Raw genomic sequence first — 23,445 nt, forward strand, 5'->3', positions numbered from 1 at the left:
CCAGATCTAGCCAATGGTCAGAGCATTCTCCACAGTTGAGTGGAGAGTGGGATATGACTTTCTCACGTACTCTGGTGCCTCACATTTGACCATGTCCCCTGGAGGGGGAGACCTGGTGGCACTCAGAGGAAGGACAGCCCTTTACCAAGAAGAGACTTGATACCCTATGAGCATATACAGGGGGAGACAATCCCCCTCAGGAACAGTCATAGGGGAGGGGAATAAGGGGAAAATGGATGGGAGGATACAAGGGATGGGATAACCATTGAGATGTAACAAGAATAAATTAATAATATAAAAAGAAAAAAACAAATTTATTTAAGTACGTTCTTATGCTATTGCTGAAATTCGTAGGATTTTTATTTCTTTGGTTGTATTTCTTTTGAGACAGAGTATTACTATGTAACACACATTTCCACTGAAATTGTTATGTGAGTGAGGCTGGACTTGAACCTGTAACTCTCCTAAATCTACCCTTCGAGTAGTGGGAGTAGAGTGTACATCACCATATCTGGTCATCGATATTTCTTAATGATTGCTTTGCATATTTGCCTATATGTCTATGATTGTCTCTCTCAGTCAAGATTCTCCAGAAAATATCAGTCAAATAAGTCTTTGAGGACCATAAGGAAAAAGGGATGGTTAGTATTTCAGAACGCAAGCTACGGTGTACCTGAAAGCAAGTTCTCATTAAGAACATTAAGACTCTGGAGTAAGAGGCATTGCCCTCAAATACACAGCACTGGCCTTCAATGGACAACAAGACTGCAACTTCATGAAGGATGCCAACCCCTACATCACAGGCTGATGTTCTTTATGAAGGGATTTTTGACAACTTTCAGTGATGAATTGCCACAATTTTGGTAATGGTTTTAGAACAGTGGAAAGTTCCTTGAAGTAAAAATGGAAAAAAAAGAAAAGAAAAAAGAAAAGAAAAGTAACAAGAAGTGGTCAACTGGAATTCATACACTAAATGAATTCTTGCTCAAAGTCCCCACCTCTGATTACATCAAAGTAAAACTTAGATTCTCTCAAAGGAATCACGCAAAACATTTCTAACCTTTGCTCAGCTGCTCATTAAGTTCAAACTGCCAAACATGAATAATTGCTAGAAGTTTCTCACAGTGTTCTGCCGTGGGGATCAAAATCACTGGAGGCGTCCTAAACTCTCCACTGTTGTTGACATGGCATAACATGGTAACGGGCACGCTGAGGGGTATCAGTGGAGGTACCCTGTCCTTTTATAAGTTCCAGCATCGTGAGCTCACCTGTCCTGAGGACGGTCTGCACCAAACTCCAAGAAAATAATGGACCAGGTATGTATTCCTTGTATTCTCTCTCAGGGAGATAGACACAATGGGATCTTCTGTTGGGGAAGAGTCAGGACTGTCCTTCCTCCTGCAGTGAGTGTTTGCTTGTGTTAGCAGCCAGTCCCTGTGAGCAGCTTGTCCTTGCTATGGCTGAGTGCATAGAATTCTAGTCATTGTAGATCTTGATTAAAACCCACTTCTCCCTTCTGCACCTCACGGTGTCTTCTGAAGCCAACAGCAATAATTGTTGCCTCCAGAAGCCTCTACGGTTTAGTGAGAACAATTAAATGCTTGTGTCTCAAGTTACTTTCTGTCTCACTGATTGGCACTCAGATGGAAATAGCATTGATATGACATCTCTGTATGGAGGGCGGGTTTTTAGCTGATGGCTGGAAACCTGGTGTCCTACCTAGATCCAGGTAAAGATTCAGACTAAACAGAAGCACTCAAAATTTTAGTCTTGAAATAATATCTGTGCAGAGGGTTTAATAGTGACAGTGACCAAGATCTGAATGTGACTAGCAGAACCTAGAAACGACTCAGGAAAATCTCAGGGACATGACTACTTAGTAAAATAAGAAACAATTAAGATACAGAAAATTATAAATAAGTGAAACTCCGGCTACGGGAGATTTTTTTCTCACACAGAAGAGGATATACATGTAAACCTCGGTCCATCTGTGGGATCAGAGCACTAGCAACTTTTTCAGAAATGCATCAGATTCTGTCAATTCTGTTAATGAATAGTATGAAAATTACTCAAAAGCCAATACAACATTCTCCTGATGTTTAACTCGGGTACTAGTTTTATACTAAACATGCACTTGGGTTTCCTTAATACATTATTATAACATAAATAATGATGTGGAAATAAACTATAATGGTGAAAAAAATCACTGTCCACTAAAGCCATGTTATGTTCAAATGTAGGTTAGTCAGTTGTTTTCTAACATATAGTTCTGCTAGTCACACAATTTTCCCTTTTGAAGTAGGAGAAGGAACAGGATGTACAAATCATATTCTGAGTCAATATGCATGCAGTGTTTGCTTAGGGAAGTGCCTATGATGTGATACAGTAGTTTTTCCCAGATGAAGAAAATCCTCTAACTTAATTTATAAGCTCAGACACTTGAGAAGAGTCTCCACGTCAACACTGTCCCATATGATCACCACTACCATGTCCACTGAAGCCCTCTCCATTTCCTCTCAGAAGAAAGCCTTGAAAACGACAGAGGAGGTGGCTCTTCAGATCTTCTTGCTTTGCCAGCTCGCGGTTGGGACTGCGGCCAACATCCTTCTGTTTGTGCATAATTTCTCTCCTAGCTTGACTGGCTCTGGACAGAGGCCCACACAGGTGGTTCTCACCCACGTGGCCATGGCCAATGCCTTGATTCTCCTCCTCACCGCTTTTCCAAACAATATGGTTTTGGTTGCACGTAGGCATCAAACTGACCTCACATGTAAATCTGACTACTACACTCGCATGGTAGCCCGGAGCACAAACTTGTGCTCCACCTGTGTCCTCAGCACTTATCAGTTTGTCACTCTTGTTCCTGGTAACTGGGGTAGGGTGATGCTCCGAGGAAGAACTCCCGAGGTCCTGAGTTATTCCTGTTACAGTTGCTGGTTCTTCAGTATTTTAAATAATATCTACATCCCAATGAAAGTTACTGGTCCACGGAGCACACGCAATGACACTGACTCTAAAAGAAAGTGGGTCTGCACCACCTCTGGTTTAGGTGTTGAGGTGACCTTCTTGCGCTTTGCTCATGATGCAGTCTTCATCGGCGTCATGGTCTCCACTAGTGTCTCCATGGTGATTCTCCTGCATAGACACCGCCAGAGACTGCAGCACATTCACACCTGCAGTGATGACCAGAGAGCACCCCCTGAGACCAGAGCAGCCCACACTGTCCTGATGCTGGTGGTCATGTTTGTGAGCTTTTATGTTCTAGATAGTATTTGCATTTTCTTTCACACTTCTTATATAGCTTCCCATCTTTGGTTGAGTCGGATCAATGAAATTTTTACTGCAGGCTTCCCCACTCTTTCTCCCTTACTATTGATCTTCAGATATTCCAAGGATCCTTCTTCTGTGATCTTTCAGTGCTGTAAACCACAGTAAACCTTCCAAATACAGAAAACAGGAGTAATAGTAATAATAATAATAATAATAATAATAATAATAATAATAATAATAATAACAATAACAAATGCTCTAATCGGTAAAGAAAATCATCTCTTAAAATATTATTCTTTATTCTTTTTATTTTCACACATATAGGCAGTGTGTCTTCTTCATATCCGCACTTACTCTATGCCCTTTTCACTTTCCCCAGAACTTTCTAAAACATCTCCTCCTAATCATGTATTTCTTCTACATTTATCTATTCATTTTCTAACCGACGAGTCAAAGTGGCATTGCCATACGCACAGGGGTATGTGCCCTTCAATGGGTTATGAGAAACTCAGCAGCATCCATAGTTCAAAAAAAGTGATCCTCTCTCCCGTCTCTGGCAGCTCTCCACTGGCAGCAGCTTCCCAGCTAGGGATGGAGTCTCAGAACCCTCTTTCCCATCTCTTGCTTGAGGGATGTTTGTGCAGCTTGTCACTGTGCTTATACGTTAATGTTTGCAACCGCAATGTTATGGTGCCTATTACATGTAATCCTAATGCCTGGGACACTGCGTAAAGAAGATAGACTGCCCTTGAGTTCAAGGCCAGCCTGTGATGGACAGTGAATTGCAGGACAGCCTTTGATGCAGAATGAGATGCAAATAAATAAGTTTTACCATGATTTATTTGGACTTCATCACATACCTTTTCAACATCAATAGAAATGATTATCTGGTTTCTGCCCATAGGTTTTATTTATATATTGTGCTATATCTATTAATTTAATTCAAACCAATCTTGCCTTTCAGGGATAAGCCTCACTAATCATAATGTATGATCTTTTTAATGCATTTATAAATTCAGTTTGTAAGTGTTTACTTGAGAATATTGCATCTATCTTCATCAAAGAAATTGGACTGTGGTTTTCTCTTTACTTCATGTGGGTACGAGGACAGCACTGGCTTCATAAATAAACTTTGGTCCATCAGTTCATAATGTAGAACAAATAGTTCTTTTATTATTGTTATTTATTTATTTACTTTACATCCCAATCACAGCTTCTCCTGCCTTCTCTCCTACAAGTCCCTTCCTCTCACCTTACCAACCCCCCATCTACCCTCTTCCCTCTAAATCAGAAAAGAGGGATGGGCTCCCATGGATATCAACTCCCATTGGTATATCAAATTGCAGTAAGACTAGGCAGATTTTCTCCTATTGAAGCTACAGACAAGGCAGCCCAGTTAGGGTAAATGGATCTGAAGGCAGGTAGCAGTGCCAGAGACAGCCCTACTCCTGCTGTTAGGACTCTCACGTGAAGACCAAGCTGCATGACTGTTACATATGTGCAGAGGGTAAGCCTATCCCATGCATGTTCTCTGGTGGGTGGTTCAGTCTCTGTGAGCCACTATGGGCCCAGGTTAGTTGATTCTGTGGGTTGTCTTGTGATGTCCTTAACCCCTCTTGCTCTTTCAACCCTTCCTTCTCCTTTTCCACATTCTTAATTACTGTAAAGTCTTCCTTGAGACTTTGGTAGGTAGGATTCAGCAGTGAAACCACCTGGGCTATTCTTTGAGGGAAGCTTTTAATAACAGGTTCAGTCTCATTGCTTACAATGGATCTGTTTAAGTTATTTATATCATCAGGGCTTGGTTTTGGTAGATGACTGCTTTTAGAAATTCTTCAATTTCTTCTGGGTTAACCAGCTGTGTAAATATTATTTACCATAGAAATTAATGACGCTCTGTATTTCATCACAGTCCATTGTAATGACAACCTTTTGATGTCTAACTTTTCTAATTAGCATCTCCTCCCTCTTTCATTTGGTCAGATTAGCTACAGACTTGTCAATCTTAAGTTTGTCAAAGAACAGGCAGCCTTCAAAAAAAAGAAACACAAACAGGCAATAACCATTTAGTAAAGTGTTCGATATCCTTAGCCATCAAGGAAAAGCAAATTAAACTCTGTGAGATACCACCTCACCTCTGTCAGAAATGCCTGTCACCAATAAACCTGACAGCAAAGGTTGGAGAAAATGGAGATAAGGAAACCTCACTCGGTATTGTGGGAGTGCAAATTAACACAACCATTGTGAAAATCAGTTTTGAGATTTCTCAAAAAAAATTAAAAATAGAACTGCTACATAATCCTTCCATTTCTCTCCTGGGAAAACACCCATAGATTGCCACATCCCACAATAGAGGGGTTTTTTTTTTTTGCACCCATATGAGGTTTTTGCTGCTTTATTCACTATAGAAAAGTATCAGAATCAACCAAGTTGTTCATCACAGATGAATGGATAATGAAAACTTGATAAACGTGTAAAATGGAATACTACTCAGCTCCAGGTAAAGATAAAACCACAAATCTTTCCGGAAAATTGATGCACTTTTATTGTGTGCTAGTACATGAGCTTACACAGTCTCAAAAAGAAAAAACTAACATGCTCTTCTTCAAATATGGAAGCTAGCCAATACCATGTATGTGTAATATACATATATATAGTTTCTATATAAATAGTATTTATATAATATATATTACTTGTACATGTGTGTGGGATAATACGTAGAAAAAAAGTTTAAATATAAGAGGATGAAAAGAAGCTGAATACAGGTTACAACACAAATTTGAAAGACGATCTAAAGTCATTGTTTTGCTAGTTCTAATTCTGTCGTGGATTTTTTTGGTTTGGGTGGTTGGGTAAGTGAATAAAAAATATATCCAAAAATGAAAGTGTAAAATTCAATGTGAAACTCCATAACTCCCGTTCTAACTGGTTGTTCTATCCATATAGGAGTTTGGTGACATCCTTCCCTGAGAAGAGAGGAAGAGAGAGCGGACACTTGGGTGGGATGGAAGGGTGGGAGAGAGGGGCTGGGATCAGGCTGTAAAGTGATTCAATAAGTAGCTAAAGGGAAAAAAATGAGTTTTTGAGTTGTATAGTTTTGACGTATGGTTAACTTTAGTGCGTGATTTTCTTTATTTCCAAGAGTATTTTCATAATAAAAGTTTAAAAATATTTCCTCACATACAATGCACAGTAGTTCTATTTACACATCTATGCACATGTGCATAATCATGATAATAACAATCAAAAATGATGCTATCAATTTGGCAGTGAGGGACATGGGAGGTGTTTAGGGAGAGATCATAGGAGGGGCCAGAGAGAAAAAGAGGGAATGGTGGAAGCGATAAAAATTTTATTTTCATTTCAAATTTTTTAAAAGTAAAACCACAATGTGGTTAGGGCACTGTATTGGAGACTCTGCCAACATACTAAAAAGGACACATCGTATTAGTAAATTCCCTTTGTTGAGGGAATGCATCTAAAAGATATATTTCTTAAACATATTTAAATTTTTAAATATTGGCCACATGTTTTATATGGATAATAAGTCATATGCATGCATGCATGGACAGTTAATTTTGAACTGATCTACCTAAATTTTACTATAAAGATTTTGTGGGTGTGTGGGTGTGTGGGTGTGTGGGTGTGTGGGTGTGGGTGTGGGGGTGTGGGTGTGGGTGTGTGGGTGTGTGGGCGTGTGGGTGTGGGGTGTGGGTGTGTGTGTGGGTGTGGGTGTGTGGGTGTGTGGGTGTGTGGGTGTGGGTGTGTGGGTGTAGGGGTGTGAGTGTGTGGGTGTGGGTGTGTGGGTGTGTGGGTGTGGGTGTGTGGGTGTGTGTGTGTGGGTGTGTGGGCATGTGGGTGTGGGGGTGTGGGTATGTGGGTGTGGGGGTGTGGGTGTGTGGGTGTGTGGGTGTGTGGGTGTGTGGGTGTGTGGGTGTGGGTGTGTGGGTGTGTGGGTGTGTGGGTGTGGGTGTGTGGGAGTGGGTGTGTGGGTGTGGGCGTGTGGGTGTGGGTGTGTGGGTGTGTGGGTGTGTGGGTGTGGGGGTGTGGGTGTGGGTGTGTGGGTGTGGGTGTGTGGGTGTGGGTGTGTGGGTGTGGGTGTGTGGGTGTGGGTGTGTGGGTGGGGTGTGTGGGTGGGGGTGTGTGGGTGTGGGGGTGTGTGGGTGTGGGTGTGTGGGTGTGTGGGTGTGGGTGTGTGTGTAGACAAATAAAGAGTCTATGAGGGTTGAAGAATTGGTTTGATGGTTAAAGTGCTTGCGAGATACCATTCTTATGTTTGTCAAGTGAATTTTACTTTACATAATAAAAGATCAAAGCTAATTTGAATCATCTCTCTTTTTATCTAATTAAGTTGCCTGAAGACATGTCAATACTGATCATCTTTTAAAAGCATGAGTTCTTTTTTAAATGGAGGAGCGGATCTAGCAGAATGGGGAGGTGGTGTGAGGTACTGGGAGGAGTGGAGGCAGTGGAGGCTGTGTTTGAGATATATTATGTGAAGAATAAATAAAAAAGAAAAAGGAAAGAGTAGGCTGGGTAGAGGCAATTAGATCAAAAGAAAACATGGAATTATGCCTCTCCATGAAATTGGAAGAAATAAAGAAAATCAGGATTAAATTAATGAAGTCAAAGTGAAAAAATACCCTAAAGTTAGTGGACACAAGAACTCATGCTTTTTGAACACTGGTGTCCCATATTTGACCACGTCCCCTGGATGGGGAGACCTGGCGGCACTCAGAGGAAGGACAGCAGGTTACCAAGAAGAGACTTGATACCCTATGAGCATATACAGGGGGAGGTAATCCTCCTCAGGAACAGTTATAGGGGAGGGGAATAAGGGAAAATGTGAGGGAGGGAAGAATGAGAGGATACAAGGGATGGGATAACCATTGAGATGTGATATGAATAAATTAATTTTAAAAAAATTTTAAGCCTCTGCATCTACTCCCATCAGATGCTGAAGAAAGCCCATCTGATAACAACTGGGCAAGTCACTGATCCATGGGTATAGCAAAATACCATTAGTAATCATTTCATTGACTTTGGAGTGTTATCCATAACAGCCAAAAACTGTATATAACCCAACTGTCCTTCAGCTGAAGAATGGATAAAGAAACTGTGGTACATTCACACAATGGAATCCTACACAGCTACTAAGGACAATGAAATTCTGAAACTTGTAGGCAAATGGGTGGAACTAGAAAAGATCATCCTGAGTGAGGTAACCCAGACACAAAAGACAAGCATGATATATACTCACTTATAAGTGGATAACAGGGGCTGGAGAGATGGATCAGTGGTTAGGAGCACCGCCTGCTCTTCCAAAGGTCCTGAGTTCAGATCCCAGCAACCACATGGTGGTTCACAACCATCTGTAATGTGATCTGATGCCCTCTTCTGGCCTAAACTTGTACATACAGGTAGAATACTGTATGCATAATAATAAATCAATAAATGTTTTTTTAAGTGGATATTAGCTGTAAAGTACAGGATAACTATGTTACAATACACAGAGCCAAAGAAGCTAAGTAACATGGGTTTATGGGCAGAGACATGAATCTCACTGAGAAGAGAAAGCAGAATAGGCTTCAGACGTGGATGGGGAAAGGGGACTGGATAGGATGGGATGAGGATGGGAATGTGGGGAGGATGCAAGGAGAGAGTATTGAGAAAGACAACTGGAATGGTAGGAGCATCTCTGGGACAAGCTAGAACCCTAGGACTATGGAAATTCCCAGGAACGATTGAGGTTGATCCCGGCTGAGACTCCTAGCAAAACTGGCCACCTCCTATAACCAGGCAAGACTTCCAGTGGAGGGATTGGGACACCAACCCAGCCTCAGACCATCGACCTACAATTTGTCCTGCATAAAAGACATGCTACTGTAGATGTGGTACAAGAAAGTTGGGGAGTGGCCAACCCACTCACAGGTAAATGAGTGGAATTTTTTAAAAAATCATCCTGAGTGGAGTAATTCAGACAGAAAGACAAATACAGTATTATTTGGTTATATGGGTATATTAGTTGTTAAGTCAATGATAAGCCAGCTACAATCAGTAGAACAACAGACACTAGGTGTAGAGTAAGAGAGTAGGGGGTAGAGCTGGATGGTGTTAGGAAAGGGAAGTAGAGTAGACAGGTAGTTATGGGTTGGTGGATGACTGGAATGGGAAGAGCAAGGGGGGAAGTGTTGGGGAGGGACAGTTAAACAAGGGACATTTGAGGGACAGTATGGAGGCCTACTACAGTAGATGCTTCCTAAAATATATGCATAGCTAAACATGATCTAAATGAAATCACAAATAAAGTGAGATATAAAGCCCCAATAGCCATCTCTTGTCACCAACAGATGTGGCCAGTCTTGGGGTTGGGTTACATCTAACTGAGTTGTCATCCAAACCTGTCCCAAAGGAATCCATAGATAACACAGGGTCTTGTCAGGACTATAGCTTGCTTTCCACAACCTTACAGCAGGGCCTGTTACAGAAAACAACACCTACCCAACTCAATGAACATGGAGAAGTCAAGGTGGTGCCTATGGAAAGCCATCATCCCAAATTCCAGTATCTTTGGTAAAGGAAGACACTCTGCATGCTACCAAAAGAAAAATATAAACACCAAGTCAGCCACACACCTTCCGATCTACAAAGATGTCTTGCCTGCAAGATATGCTAGTGCAATGGTGGCACAAAGTTTGTAGGAGTAACCAGTCCTAGCACTTGGGAGGCGGAGGCAGGTGGGTCTCTGTGAGTTCGAGGCCTGCCTCGTCTACAAAGTGAGCCCAGGACAGCCAAGGCTACACAGAGAAAACTTGTCTCGAAAAACCAAATATATAATTTGACTTAAGGCCCACTCCACAAGATGGAACCCATACCCAACTCTGCTTAGGTGGCCAAGTATCTGAAGTAATACTAGTGCAAAAGAAAAAGTAGCAATAAAATGACTCCTAATGACATTTCTGCTATGCTCATAGGTCACTGCCTTGCTCAACCATCATCATAGAAAACCCCTCCTGCAGCAGATGGAAAGAAACAGAGACCCACAGCCAGACATTATGCAGAGAGTAAGAGACCCTCAAACACTCAGTCCTGCATAAACCAGGGGGGGAGGAGCACACCTTCAATCCCAGCACTTACTTAATGAGCGAAGGGGAATCAGGAGTTCTTTAAAGTCATCTTTAGCTATGCAGAGAGTTCAAGACCAGCATAAGACACATAACAGCCTGTGTTAAAAACCATTTTTAAGTATATAAAATAGGAAATAAGCAAGCATAAACCCAAACTACTTTATTTTTAAATATATTTTATTAAGTTATTCATATTACATCTCAACTGTTATCCAGTCCCTTGTATCCTCCCATTCCTCCCTCCCTCCCATTTTCCCCTTACTCCCCTCCCCTATGACTGTGACTAAGGGGGACCTCCTCCCCATGTATATGCTCATAGTGTATCAAGTCTCTTCTTGGTAGCCTGCTATCCTTCCTCTGAGTACCACCAGGCCTCCCCATCCAGGAGACGTTGTAAATATAGGGCAACAGAGTTCGTGTGAAAGTCAGACCCCACTCTCCACTCAACTGTGAAGAATGTCCTGTGCATTTGGAGGAACCAGGCCCGACTGGGCTGCCTGCCTGTCTTGCTGTTTCATGTCCTGTTTCTAGCAGCTTCCATGTCTGTGTTTATCTTGGTCAGCTAGTCATGTTTATAGCTCTGAGAACACGCCCCTCCCTTCCTGGAGACTTGTCCTCCTGTGTGCAATCACCTCTTGAGGGATTTCACCTGGGAGGAGGATTCCTGTTTTGCTGCCTATAAGAAGGCTCTTTGGAACTCTGTAAAGGAGAAGAATAAACCACTGCCGTGGCTGCTGCTGCGGCTGCTGCTCTCTTAGCACGAAGGACCCACTGTGTTATTGTGTGTGTGTGTGTGTGTGTGTGTGTGTGTGTGTGTGTGTGTGTATGAGTTAAATCCGCAGTCCCTCACCCTCGACTCGGTACCGCAGTGGTGCGGGTGCCACATCCATTGGATAGATCTGGGTAGGGGTTTGATTGTCCTTGGTGGGTGCCATAGTTTGAGCAGAACCCCTGTGCCCAGATCTGACCATCATAATGTTAACCCGAACTGCTTTAAAAGATCAATGTTATAAATACCTAAACTGAAATTAATGGAAAATATGGAAAGGAAGGGTAAAAAGGAAAGAAATGAAGACAGAGGTTACACGGGAACTGGGGAAATAAGGTAAGAAGAATGACCAGAAAGTCTATGTAAATCAAAGACGGGAGAATGGGGCTGGAGAGATGGCTCAGTAGTCAAGAGCTGCTCTTCCATAAGACCTGGGTTCAATTCCCACCATCCACACGGGAGCTCACAGCCGTGTGTAACTCCAGTTCCAGGTGACCTGATGCCCTCATACACAGACATCCACATAAGCAGGACACAAATGCACAGCAAGTAAAAATAAATAAATAATTTATAAGCCAAAGAATTAGAGAGTAAAAGACAGAGGTTAAATTTCTTTTGAACACATAGACCACCCCTCTACAGGCTCGATCCCTGTGCCAGTGTCATTTGGGGGGTTTCAGATTTTTACTTTCCATTTTTCACTCACTTCCACTAAATGAAAACCAAAAAATATTCCAGCCCTCAAAGTTCAGTATCATTCATTTTAAGAATTCTGATCTTTTATTAGGATCATCTCATTTTCCTAAATGACCTCCATGATTTTTCCCTTTACTTTTGGACTCTATTAGCTTGTACATGAGAGTGTGATTTTAACTTTTTCAACTCAGTGTTCCTGCTCTGACAATCAGTTGGCTGAAAATTTCATAATATCAGAAAGTTTTCAGACTGTATTTCTTTAATTATTTTTTCTATTTTCCTGTGTATTCCTTTTACACTGTTTAAGTGTCTGTCTGTGTGGGTGCGCACACGCGCGTGTGTGTGTGTGTGTGTGTGTGTGTGTGTGTGTGTGTGTGTGTGTGCATGCATTTATGTGTATTTGTGTGTGTGTATAACCCAGCACCCACTGGCAACTCATATCTGTCTGTCGCTCCTGTTCTGGACAATCTGACTCCTTCACACATGCAGGCAAAACACAATGGACATAGAAATGAATAAATAAAAACTAAAAGTTTACAACTTTGCAATGGTCCGCATGCACAGCTATCCCTGCATGCAAGTGATCTTCAGGCTGGGCACAGCTCCAAGGCCACAAAAACTCAACAAAGAACAGACTTAGAGAGATCGCTGTCACACCTGTGCATTTCTAGGCCAGCCTTGGCAGCCCAGAAGTCTTGTTCACTGCAGGTTTTCACAGTATTTCCTAATTGATGGTCCACACCTGGCTGGTGATTTCAGAACTCCTGGGCCAACAGGGAAGGACCTCACAGCACAAGATCTGGAGGGTTCACAGGCAAGGAGCTTCTCCACACAAAACCTCAATGTCATATAGCTACAGATGCCATACACTACATGAGAGAATAAGCTATGTCATCACTTGCCAAGGTTCCATGTAGATCTGAGTGACGTCACAAATGCTTGTGGAGGGCTACTGAGATGGCCCGTTTGGTTAAGGTGCTCTGTCATTAAGCCTGATGACCTGAGTTCAATTTCCAGGACCAGCACAGTAGAAGGAGGGAACCAACTCCTGCAAATTGGTCTTTCCTACACACTAAGGAAATAAATAAAAGTGTTCTAAATAGATAAATATTTGGGAGATTTATGGGATCATAGTGGTGGAGGAGGTGTAGACATAAGTACTTCCTAGATCAGCGTTTTTCAACTTGTGGGTTATTATTTCTTTGGGGGGGGGGATAACTGAATGACCTTTTCACAGGGGTTGCATATCAGTTATCTTAATGATTCACAACAGTAGAAAATGTGCAGTTATGAAAGAGCAACAAAATAAATTTGCAGTTGGGGAGGTCACACAACATGAAGAACTGTGTTAGAGAGCCACAGCATTAGGAAGGTTGAGAACCACTGGTCTAGATCCTCAACCCCAGACTCTGGAAGCTGAAATCACCTGGGCATCCCTAACCATTGCTGAGGACCTGTCCCCACCTGCAGCAGTCTGCCCAAATCAGCCAAGTGTTCTGGGTACTGTTGCTGACTGTGACTCCTCCCGTCATGCACAACAAAGAAAAAGTGATGGTGCTCTCAGTCACAAAAGGGGCAAATACAAAAGATGTCACATCTATCTGTCTTTGTAAATTAGGAATTAACTCAATAAAGAGGTCCAAAGCAGAGGCCCCAAAACCTTATGATGAAAGAAATATAAAGTTTATATAAAAATCTGACCATCTCATTATCTATTTATACACACATTTTATATATATATATATTATACACTTATATTTTTTCGGCACCCATTCAAAGCTGCCCACTGAATGGATGAGACTCAGATAGGATGGAACCTTGTATATTTTTCAATAAATATACCCAATTAGGAATTCCTGTGAAAACCTGCAGTGAGCAAGACTTCTGAGGTGCCAAGGCTGGCCTAGAAATGCACAGGTGTGACAGTGATCTCTCTTAGTCTGTTCTTTGTTGAGGAGGATTTAAAAAGATACCTCTTTTAAAAGTATGTGTGTGTGTGTGGTGTGTGGTGTGTGGTGTGTGTGTTTTCCTCTGTCTACATGTAGAGGTCAGAGGACAACTCAAGAGAGTCAGTTCTTTCTTTCCACCAAGTGAGTGACTCCCCAGGAGCAAACTCAGGTTGTGAGGCATTGCCACAGCTTTTTTTTTTCTTTTTCTTTTTTTTTCTTTTTTGCCCAGGGTGGGTGGTGCTGCATGACATTAACAACATTGGACTGAACAGGGGACAGTGATAACTCTAGCTCCATAGTGCATTTGACTGACAAGCTCAAGGACCATACCATACTCAGATAGCTATTATGTGTGTGTGTGTGTGTGTGTGTGTGTGTGTGTGTGTGTGTGTCTGTATGTGTGTGTGTGTGTGTGTGTGTGTGTGTGTGTGTGTGTGTGCTTTGATCAATATAAAGTTTATGTAAAAATCTGGCCATCTCATTATTTATATATAATATATATATACATATATATATTATACTTACATTGTTTTTAGACACCCATTCAAAGCTGCCCACTGAATGGATGAGACTCAGATAGGATGGAACCTTGTATACTTTTCAATAAATATACCCACATTAGTTTAATCTAGACCTTAGGCATAACAAGTGATTAATAATAACTTATAATAAAATAGAGGAACATTAATTGTACACAGTAAAAGTCATTTAATACCAACGAGTTCTTTATTCCTGGGATGTACCACTTTTTAAAATTTACTATATTTATTTATTCACCTACATATTGTGTGTGAGTGGATCAGAGGACAATTTACAGAAGTTTTCTCCTTCCACCAGGTGGATCGCAGAGATCAAACTCAGGACCACAAGGCTTCACATCAAGTACAACCAGCTGAGCTGTCTCACTGCTATTCCCTCATCAGTTTAATATTTTCAAACCGTACTTGACATTGGGTTGCCTAAGGCGAGGAAAGAAAAGAATGAACCTTGGTAATCACAGTTAGAACTTGAAATTTACCCACAAGTGCTGTACACACCTGCAGTCCTAAGTAGCAGAGGCTGAGGCAGGAGGAGACCGAGTTGAAGGCCAGCCTGGACTACACAGTCCATGGAGAGGGAGACAGAAAAACTGCCTACCCTCATTTTCATGCGCCTCGTAAATGCTAAGTAGTGACAACACACACAGAATGATTAAGAACATGCAAAGATGACAAAGGGATCCATCTCAGCTTCCTTTTCGGAGATATTGGAGGGGTTCCGAAGAGTCAGAAGCCTCGGAGATCCCCGAGCTCATCCAGAATCCTCAACCCAGATTCATCACAATATCAGCTACTTCCTAGAACACCAGGACCTGCCAAACCCACCTAACCTCCAACAGCAATCACATTTGTCTTCCTTTTGCCAAAAGCCCCCCTCGACCAATGAGAAGAAGTGACACATCGGCCAATCCCATGGCACCATAGACTTTTTCTCCCCGGCCCAGCTGCCATATATAAGGACTAACCTGGACGCCCCACAGCGGTGAGTCAGTAAGTCTTGTCTCCAGCTTCCTCTCTTTGTATACAGTTATTTTCTTTTTGAGGAGGGGGGGGGTGTTTGCACTTCGTTTTTCTTCCTCTTTTCCTCTTTCTTATTCCGACTCACTAGGACTACTTGGCTCCTATGTCCTGGCTGTTTGGACTTACTTTAGCAGGGTAGCCCAGCCACTTTGTGGTTCTTATGTACTTATATTTAACTTTTTAAAGATTTATTTATTTATTATGTATACAGTGCTTGCCTGCATGACAGAAAAGGGCATTAGATGACATTATAGATGGTTATAAGCAGCCATACGGTTGCTGGGAATTGAACTCAGGACCTCTGGATGAGCAGTCAGTGTTCTTAACCACTGAGCCATCTCTCCAGCCCTATATTTAACTTTTTAACTTTATTTTTTTATTTCTTTAAGGAAAGCAAAAATCACCCTGGCCGAAATCCTCCAACCACCTGCTGTAACTGGATCCACAGAAAATCCTGCTGACTTCATCTGGCTCTTCCCGACTTCAAAGTAAGTAGAGGGAGCACACGTGATGGTCATCTGGGCTGGAGACCTCGGAGGAACAGGCGCTCCTGAGGCCTCCCAGATATAAAGGCAAAATAACATGCATTGGCATCCTGAGGGCTGGATACCTGAGAATGTACAGGGTAGAGATATGTATTTATATTCATGAGTGTGAGACGGAGAACCAGGAGAACTCACAGAGAAGCAGGCGGGTGTGGACACACCCAGTTGTTGTGTCTAAACCCTTCACGTGGTTCGTGCCCGCATCAAGAGATCCCTGATGCACCATTTCAGTGGTATAATCCTTTAAAGACCCCCCCTCCCACCCTGGCTAATAGGTAAATGAGTGGGCAAAAACTGTCTTTTCATGCCAATAAGGCCTGGTTGTTGTTGTTGGTGGTGGTGGTGGTGGTTTTGTTTTTTGTGAGGGGGGGTTGTTTGTTTTTGTTTATTGTTTGTTTCGAGACAGGGTTTCTCTGTGTACCCTTGGCTGTCCTGGACTCTCTTTGTAGACCAGGCTGGCCTCGAACTCACAGAAAACCACCTGCCTCTGCCTCTGCCTCCCAAGTGCTAGGATTAAAGGCGTGCAGCACCCCTGCCTGGCTAGCCTGGTCTCACTTTTTATAGCCCAGGCTGGCCTTGAACTCACAGAGTTCTACCTGCCTCTGCTTCCCAAGTTCTGGGATTACAGACATTTGCCATGGTGCCCAGCTTTACTGATGGCTGGAGTTTTGAGTTGTGGCTTCTGGGCTAAATAAATACAGCAGAGTCCTGACCTCTAATACTTCAAAATGTGGCCAAAAAAACTGTTAGAGAATTAGTCGTTCTAAGGTTAACTGTGTCGACCTGGAACACGTGGAGACCATAAAGGGATAATCAAGGAGTTAAGTAGCTGCAAGGAAAACAGACAGTGGCAGAGATTTTCAGCAAACCAGGAGCTCAGAAGAGGCAGGCCAAGGGTTCCCTGTGAGGGAGCATGACTCTGCTGACCCCTGACTTGGAACCTCTAGACTCACAAAGTATGAGGTGATACAATTCTTAAGAGTTTTTGGTGTTATTGGAGTTGGTTGGCTTGAGGTCGAGTATCTAGTACTGTGGGCTAGCTGCAAAAATCACTGCATAGCCAAGGATGCCTCTGAACTTCTAATCCCCCTGCTTTCAGATCCCAGGTTCTGGTTGCAGGTGTGCACCACCACGCCTGATTTTCTGTGCTGCTAGGGATAGAATCCACCTGCCTCTGCTTCCCCGACGTCTGGGATTAAAGACATTTGCCATGGCGCCCAGCTTTGCTGATGGCTTTTGTACATGCTAGCAGTGAACTCACATCCTTAACCAAATCTTAGTTTATGTCATTTCGCTATAGAGACCCCTGCAAATTTACCTCTGAGTTCACCACAAGTGAGCCATGGTTTATGTTCTGAAAATAAAAAACGCTGTTTTTTCAGAACCACAGTATGTCAACGCCACAATATGAACAGTGGCAGGGTACAGCTACCCAACATAATAAATTTTTGTTGTTTTGTTTTGTTTTTTCAGGACGGAGTTTCTCTGTGTAGCCCTGGCTGACTGGGACTCAAGTTGGAGACCAGGCTGACCTGAGCTCAGAAAGAACCACCTGCCTCTTGCCTCCCAAGTGCTGGGGTTAAAAGGCCGTGAGCCACCACACCTGGCCCAACATAAGAGCTTTAACGTTTAGCCTGGCGTGATGGCACATGCCCTTGGTCCCAGCACCAAAGACAGATAAAATAATAATGAATGACAAAAAAAATTTAAAGTCAGTAGATTCTTTGAGAGGCCACAAAACGTCTAATTAAAAATAAATATAAATAAATAAGAAAGCAGATATATTGTCACATGAGAAACATCATCCCCACACTCAGGAAGCACAGTAGGCTCTGTGAGTTCAAGGCCAGGCTGGTTCTCCAGAGCCAGTTCCAGGACATCCAGGACTGCACAAGAAACCCTGTTTAAAAAAAAAAAAGAAACTAAGAAGACTGGGTGTGGTGAAGCCTTCCTTTCATCCTAGCAGAGGCAGGCAGTTCTCTGAGTTCCAGGACCACTGGGTGAGGACAGCTGGGTCTACAGTTTCAGTTCCAGGGTAGCCAGGGCTGCACAGGGAGACCCTGTCTCTAAAAACCAAAAACAAATGAGCAAACTCACTTAATGTTTTATTGTTGTTAAGTGTCTAGGTGTGTTTTCATAGCAGTTTTTATATTAAAAATGTGTTAACATTTCTTTGGTTTTTTTTTTACATTTATTTTTTAATTTTATATCCCCGTTGTATCCCCCTCCCTTGTCATGTACAGTTCCCACCCTCCTCCCCTAGTCCTCAGAAATATGGAGCCCTCCTCCCCTACCATCTGACCCCAACCTATCAAGTCTCACCTGGACTACTTGTATCCTCTTCCTCTGTGGCCTTGCCACAGGGAGAAGTGATCAACGTGTAAGCACCAGAGTCCATGTCAGAAGTAGTCGATACTCCTTGTACTATGAGACCCAGCTGCCTATCCACTACATCTGAGCAGAGAGTCTTGGTCCACATCATACATGGTCCTTGATTGGTGCATCAGTCACTGCACTCCCTACCCCCACCCCACCCCCACCCCACCCCCCGCCGCTCCTCTGCCCAAATGTGTTGGCTCCATTGGTCTCCTTGTGGAGCTCCTGTACCCTCCAGGTCATTTTGTTCCCCGACTCTTTCATAAGACTCCCTGCTCTCCACCCCAAAGTTTGGCTGTGAGTCTCAGAATCTGCTTTGAGCCACTGCTGTGCGGGGTCTTTCAGAGGACCTCTGTGGTGGGCTCCTGTCCTGTTCCTTCTCCTCAACTGCTTCCAGTGTCCTTTCTGTTTGGTTATCCTGTATTATGTGGCTAATATCCACTTATAAGTGAGTATGTACTATACCTGTCATTCTGGGTCTGGGTTACCTCACTCAGGATGATCATTTCTAGTTCCATCCATTTGCCGGCATTTCAAGATTTCTTAGTTTTTAATATCTACGTAGTATTCCATTGTGTAAGTGTACCACTGATTTTTTTTAGCTATTCTTCAATTGAGGGGCATCTAACTTGTTCCCAGATTCTGGCTATTTTTAATAAAGACGCTATGAACAAAATGTAAGCAGATTTCCTTGTTGTATGGTGGAGCATCTTTCAGGTATATGCCCAGGAGTGGTATAGCTGGGTCTTGAGGCAGGGGGCTATCCCCAGTTCTGAGAAAGCACCAGATTTCCAAAGTAGTTGTACAAGTTTACACCCCCACCAGCAAAGAAGGAGTGTTCCCCATTCTCCACATCTTCTCCACCATGTGCTGTCATTGAGGTTTTCTTTTTTTTATCTTAGCCATTCTGACAGGTGTAAGATGGAATCTCAGAGTCATTTTGATTTGCATTTCCCTAATGACTAGGGACACTGAGCATTTCTTTAAGTCTTTCTCAGCCACTCAATATTCCTTTGTTGAGAATCCTCTATTTAGTTCTTTAGTTGGATTATTTGGTTTGGTGGTGTTTAATTTCTTGAGTTCTTTATATATTTTGGATATTAGTACTCTGTCAGATGTAGGGCTGGTGAAGATCTTTTCCCAGTCTGTAGGCTGTCGTTTTGTTCTATTGACAGGGCTTCCCTTTGCCTTACAGAAGCTTTTAAGTTACATGAGGACCCATTTATTAATTGTTGATCTTAGAGCCTGAGCTGTTCAGGAAGTTGTCTCCTGTACCGATGAGTGCAAGGCTCGTCCCCACTTTTTCTTCTGATAGATTTGGTGTATCTGGTTTTATGTTGATGTCTTTAATCCACTTGAACATGAGTTTTTGCAGGGTGATAAATATGGATCGGTTTGCATTTTCTACATGTAGACATCCAGTCAGACCAGTACCATTTGTTGAAAGATACTATCTTTTTTTCCATTGTATGGTTTTGGCTTCTTTGTCAAAAAATCAAGTGTACATAGGTGTGTGGGTTTATTTCTTGGTCTTCCAATTTTATTTCATTGATCCACCTGTCTGTTTCTATGCCAGTAACATGCAGGTTTTATTAATGTTGCTCTATAGTACAACTTGAGATCAGGGATGGAGATACCTCCTCCAAAAGATCTTTTATTGTAGGATTGTCTTAGCTATTCTGGGTTTTATGTTTTTCCATATGAAGTTGAAAACTGTTCATTCAAGATCTGTAAATAATTATGTTAACATTTTGATGGGAATTGCATTGAATCTGTAGATTTCTTTCAGTAAGGTGGCCATTTTTACTATGTTAACCCTACCTATCCATGAGCATGGGAGATCTTTCCATCTTCTGTTATCTTCTTCAATTTCTTTCTTCAGAGACCTGAAGTGTTTTTTTTTTCATACGAGTCTTTCACCTGCTTGGTTAGAGTTACACCAGGATACTGTACGATGTTTGTGGCTATTGTGAAGGGTGTCATTTCCCTAATTTCTTCCTCAGCCTGTTTGTCTTTTGTGTAAAAGAGGGATACTGATTTTTTTTGAGTTGGTTTTGTGTCCAGCCACTTTGCTGAAGGTGCTTAGCAGCACCTTCTGCAAACAGTCATACTCTGACTTCCTCCTTTCCAATATTTATCCCTTTGGTTTCCTTTTGTTGTCCTATTGCACTAACTAGGTCTTCAAGTATGATATTGAAGAGATAGGGAGAGAGTGGACAGCCTTCCCTGATATCAATGGAATTGATTTAAGTTTCTCTCCATTTAGTTTGATGTTGGCTGTAGGCTTTCTGTATATTGCCTTAACTGTGTTTAGGTATGTGCATTGTAGCCACATCTCTCCCAAGACTTTTAACATGAATGGGTGTTGGATTTTGTGAAATTCTTTTTCAGCATCTAAGGAGATGATCATGTGGGTTTTTCTTTCAGTTTGTTGATATAATGGATTACATTGATGGATTTCTGTATATGGATGCCAGGGATGAAACCTATTTGGTCATGGTGAATGATATTTTTGATGTGTTCTTGGATTCTGTTTGTGAGTATTTTATTATTTTTGCATCAATGCTCATAAGAGAAATTGGTCTGAAAAATCTCTTTCTTGGTTGAGTTTTTGTGTGATTTAGGTTTCAAGGTGACTGTGGCCTCATAGAATGAGTTTGGTAATGTTCCTTCTGCTTCCCTTTTGTGGAATAGTTTGAAGAGAATTGGTATTATCTCTTTGAAAGTGTGGTAGAATTCTGTGCTGAATCCAAACAGCCCTTGGATTTTTTTTTTTTTTTGGTTTGGATACTTTTGATGACTGCTTCTATTTTCTTAGGAGATATAGGACTATTTAATTTGCTTACCTGATCTTGACTCAATTTTGTTAATTGGTAGCTATCAATAAAATTGTCCAGTTCATTTAAACTTTCAAATTTTATGTCATATAGGCTTTTGAAATAAGACCTAATGATTCTTTGGATTTCCTTGGTGTCTGGGTGTCTGGGTTTTTTTTTTTTTTTCTTTTTCACTTCTGATTTTGTTGATTTGAGTACTCTTCCTCTGCCTTTTAGTTAGTTTGGCTAATGGTTTGTCTATCTTTTTTATTTTCTCAAAGAACTAGCTCTTTCATTGATTCTTTTCATTTCTCTTTGTTTCTAATTTATTGATTTCACCCCCGAATTTGATTATTTCCAGCCATCCACTCCTCTTGGGTGTATTTGCTTCATTTTGTTCTAGAGCTTTCAGTTGTACTGTTTGGTTGCTAGTATGGGATCTCTCCAATTTCTTTATAAAGGTGCTTAGTGTATGAACTTTCCTCTTAGCATTGCTTCCGTTGTGTTCCATAAGTTTGTTTATGCTGTGCCTTCCGTTTTCATTGAATTCTAGGAAGTTTTTAATTTTTCTTTTTTTACTTCATCCCTGACCCAGCGGTCATTGAGTAAGAATTCATTCAGTTTGCATAAGTTTGTAAGGTTTTCTGTTGTTTCTGGTGTTACTGAGTTCCAGCTTTAATCTATGGTGTTCTGATAAGATGCATGGTGTTATTTCAGTCTTGTATCAGTTGAGATTTGCTTTGTGACCCAAGTGTATGGTCAGTTTTGGAGAAGTTGCCATGAGGTGCTGAGAAGAAGGAATATTCTTTTGTGTTTGGGTGAAATGTTCTGTAGATATCAGTTAGGTCCATTTGATTCATGATGTCTATTAGTATCCTTGTTTCTACATTTAGTTTCTGCCTTAATGATCTGTCTATTGGTAAGTGTGGGGTGTTGACGTCTCCCATTATTAATGTGTGGGCTTCGATGTGTGATTTAAGCTTTAATTATGTTTCTTTGAGTGTGAGTGTTCCTACGTTTGGGGCATAGATGTTCAGGATTGAGACATCCTCGGTGGATTTTTCTTTTGATGAGAATGAAGTGTCCTTCCCCAACTCTTTTGATTAGTTTTGGTTGAAAGTCTATTTTATTAAATACTCCAGCTTGCTTTTTGGGTGCCTTTGCTTGGAATACCTTTTTTCCAACCCTTTACTCTGAGGTAATGTCTATCTTTATTGCTGAGGGGTGTTTCTTGTATTCAGTAGAATGGTAGGTCCTGTTTTTGCATCCATTCTGTTAGCCTGTGCTTTTTATTGGGGTGTTGAGGCCATTGATGTAGAGAGATATTAATAACCAGTGGTTGTTAGCTCTTGCTTTTTTTATTTTTTAATGTTGGTGGTGGAAGATCAAAAGAGTGTGCAACCATGACCTGGCTTATTTTAATTTTTTTATTTAGACCTAGTGGATATTCTTGAAGAATCTACTGACTTTGAGTCTCTCTCTTTCTCTCTGTCTCTTTTTCATTTGTTACTGGGTTTTTTTTTCTGGTTTGGGTTGGCTTGTTTGTTGTTTCTTACTTAAAGCATATGTGTATATAACTTGCTTATAAAATTTTAAGCTGAGAATGTAGTCCAGTTAGTGTGGCCCATATGTGTACAGCTATGGGGTCACTCACTTGAACACTGGCATCGTACCAGTGGCTGCCCCTCCCCCAAGGAACAACAATTCTCTTTCTCAGTAGCTATCGGTGCCAATAGCTCCTCGGTTAAGAGTGGGGTCTTAAAAAAAGAGTGGGGTCCTATCACCCCCTCTCCCATCCCATTCTACAGTGTTGACTCGCTTGATCTCATTCAGGCAGCCACAGCCACTGTGAGCTTGTAGGTGAGACAGCTACATCATGTCCCGGGGGACAGTTTTTCAAAGTTCTCCTTCCTGTATTCTGGCATTTAAACTCTTTTTTTTATTATTAATTTATTCTTGTTACATCTCAATGGTTATCCTATCCCTCGTATCCTCCCATTCTTCCCTCCCTCCCAATTTCCCCTTATTCCCCACCCCATGACTGTTCCTGAGGAGGATTACCTCCCCCTCCATATGATCATAGGGTATCAAGTCTCTTCTTGGTAACCTGCTGTCCTTCCTCTGAGTGCCACCAGGTCTCCCCCTCCAGGGGACGTGGTCAAATGTGAGGCACCAGAGTACGTGAGAAAGTAATATCCCACTCTCCACTCTACTGTGGAGAATGTTCTGTCCATTGGCTAGATCTGGGTTCCCAAATTCCCCATTATAGCATTTCAGAAAGCAAAGCCATATCTAAGGAATATTCACAGTTGAGACCACAGCCATGTTTTTTTCTGTT

The 23,445-nt window shown here is 41.9% G+C and overlaps 2 protein-coding genes across 2 annotated transcripts in view; both read left to right on the plus strand.

The window, feature by feature from the left end:
* Nucleotides 1-2,487: 2,487 nt before the first annotated feature.
* Nucleotides 2,488-3,435, plus strand: LOC311590928 (vomeronasal type-1 receptor 4-like; the record flags this gene model as incomplete). The annotated part of the gene is made up of 1 exon (XM_084770221.1): nucleotides 2,488-3,435. The coding sequence occupies one exon, from the start codon at nucleotides 2,488-2,490 to the stop codon at nucleotides 3,433-3,435; it is 948 nt and encodes a 315-aa protein (XP_084626347.1).
* A 12,342-nt stretch (nucleotides 3,436-15,777) lies between these two features.
* LOC311590970 (NACHT, LRR and PYD domains-containing protein 4C-like) overlaps nucleotides 15,778-23,445 on the plus strand; it is a 36,047-nt gene continuing 28,379 nt past the window's right edge. Inside the window, exon 1 of the mRNA XM_084770291.1 lies at nucleotides 15,778-15,858. The gene's annotated coding sequence lies outside the window, so the exon portion shown is untranslated. The remainder of the gene's footprint in view (nucleotides 15,859-23,445) is intronic.

This window comes from Acomys minous (assembly GCF_964271855.1).
Source record: "Acomys minous genome assembly, chromosome: 20".
Lineage (NCBI taxonomy): Eukaryota > Metazoa > Chordata > Mammalia > Rodentia > Muridae > Acomys > Acomys minous.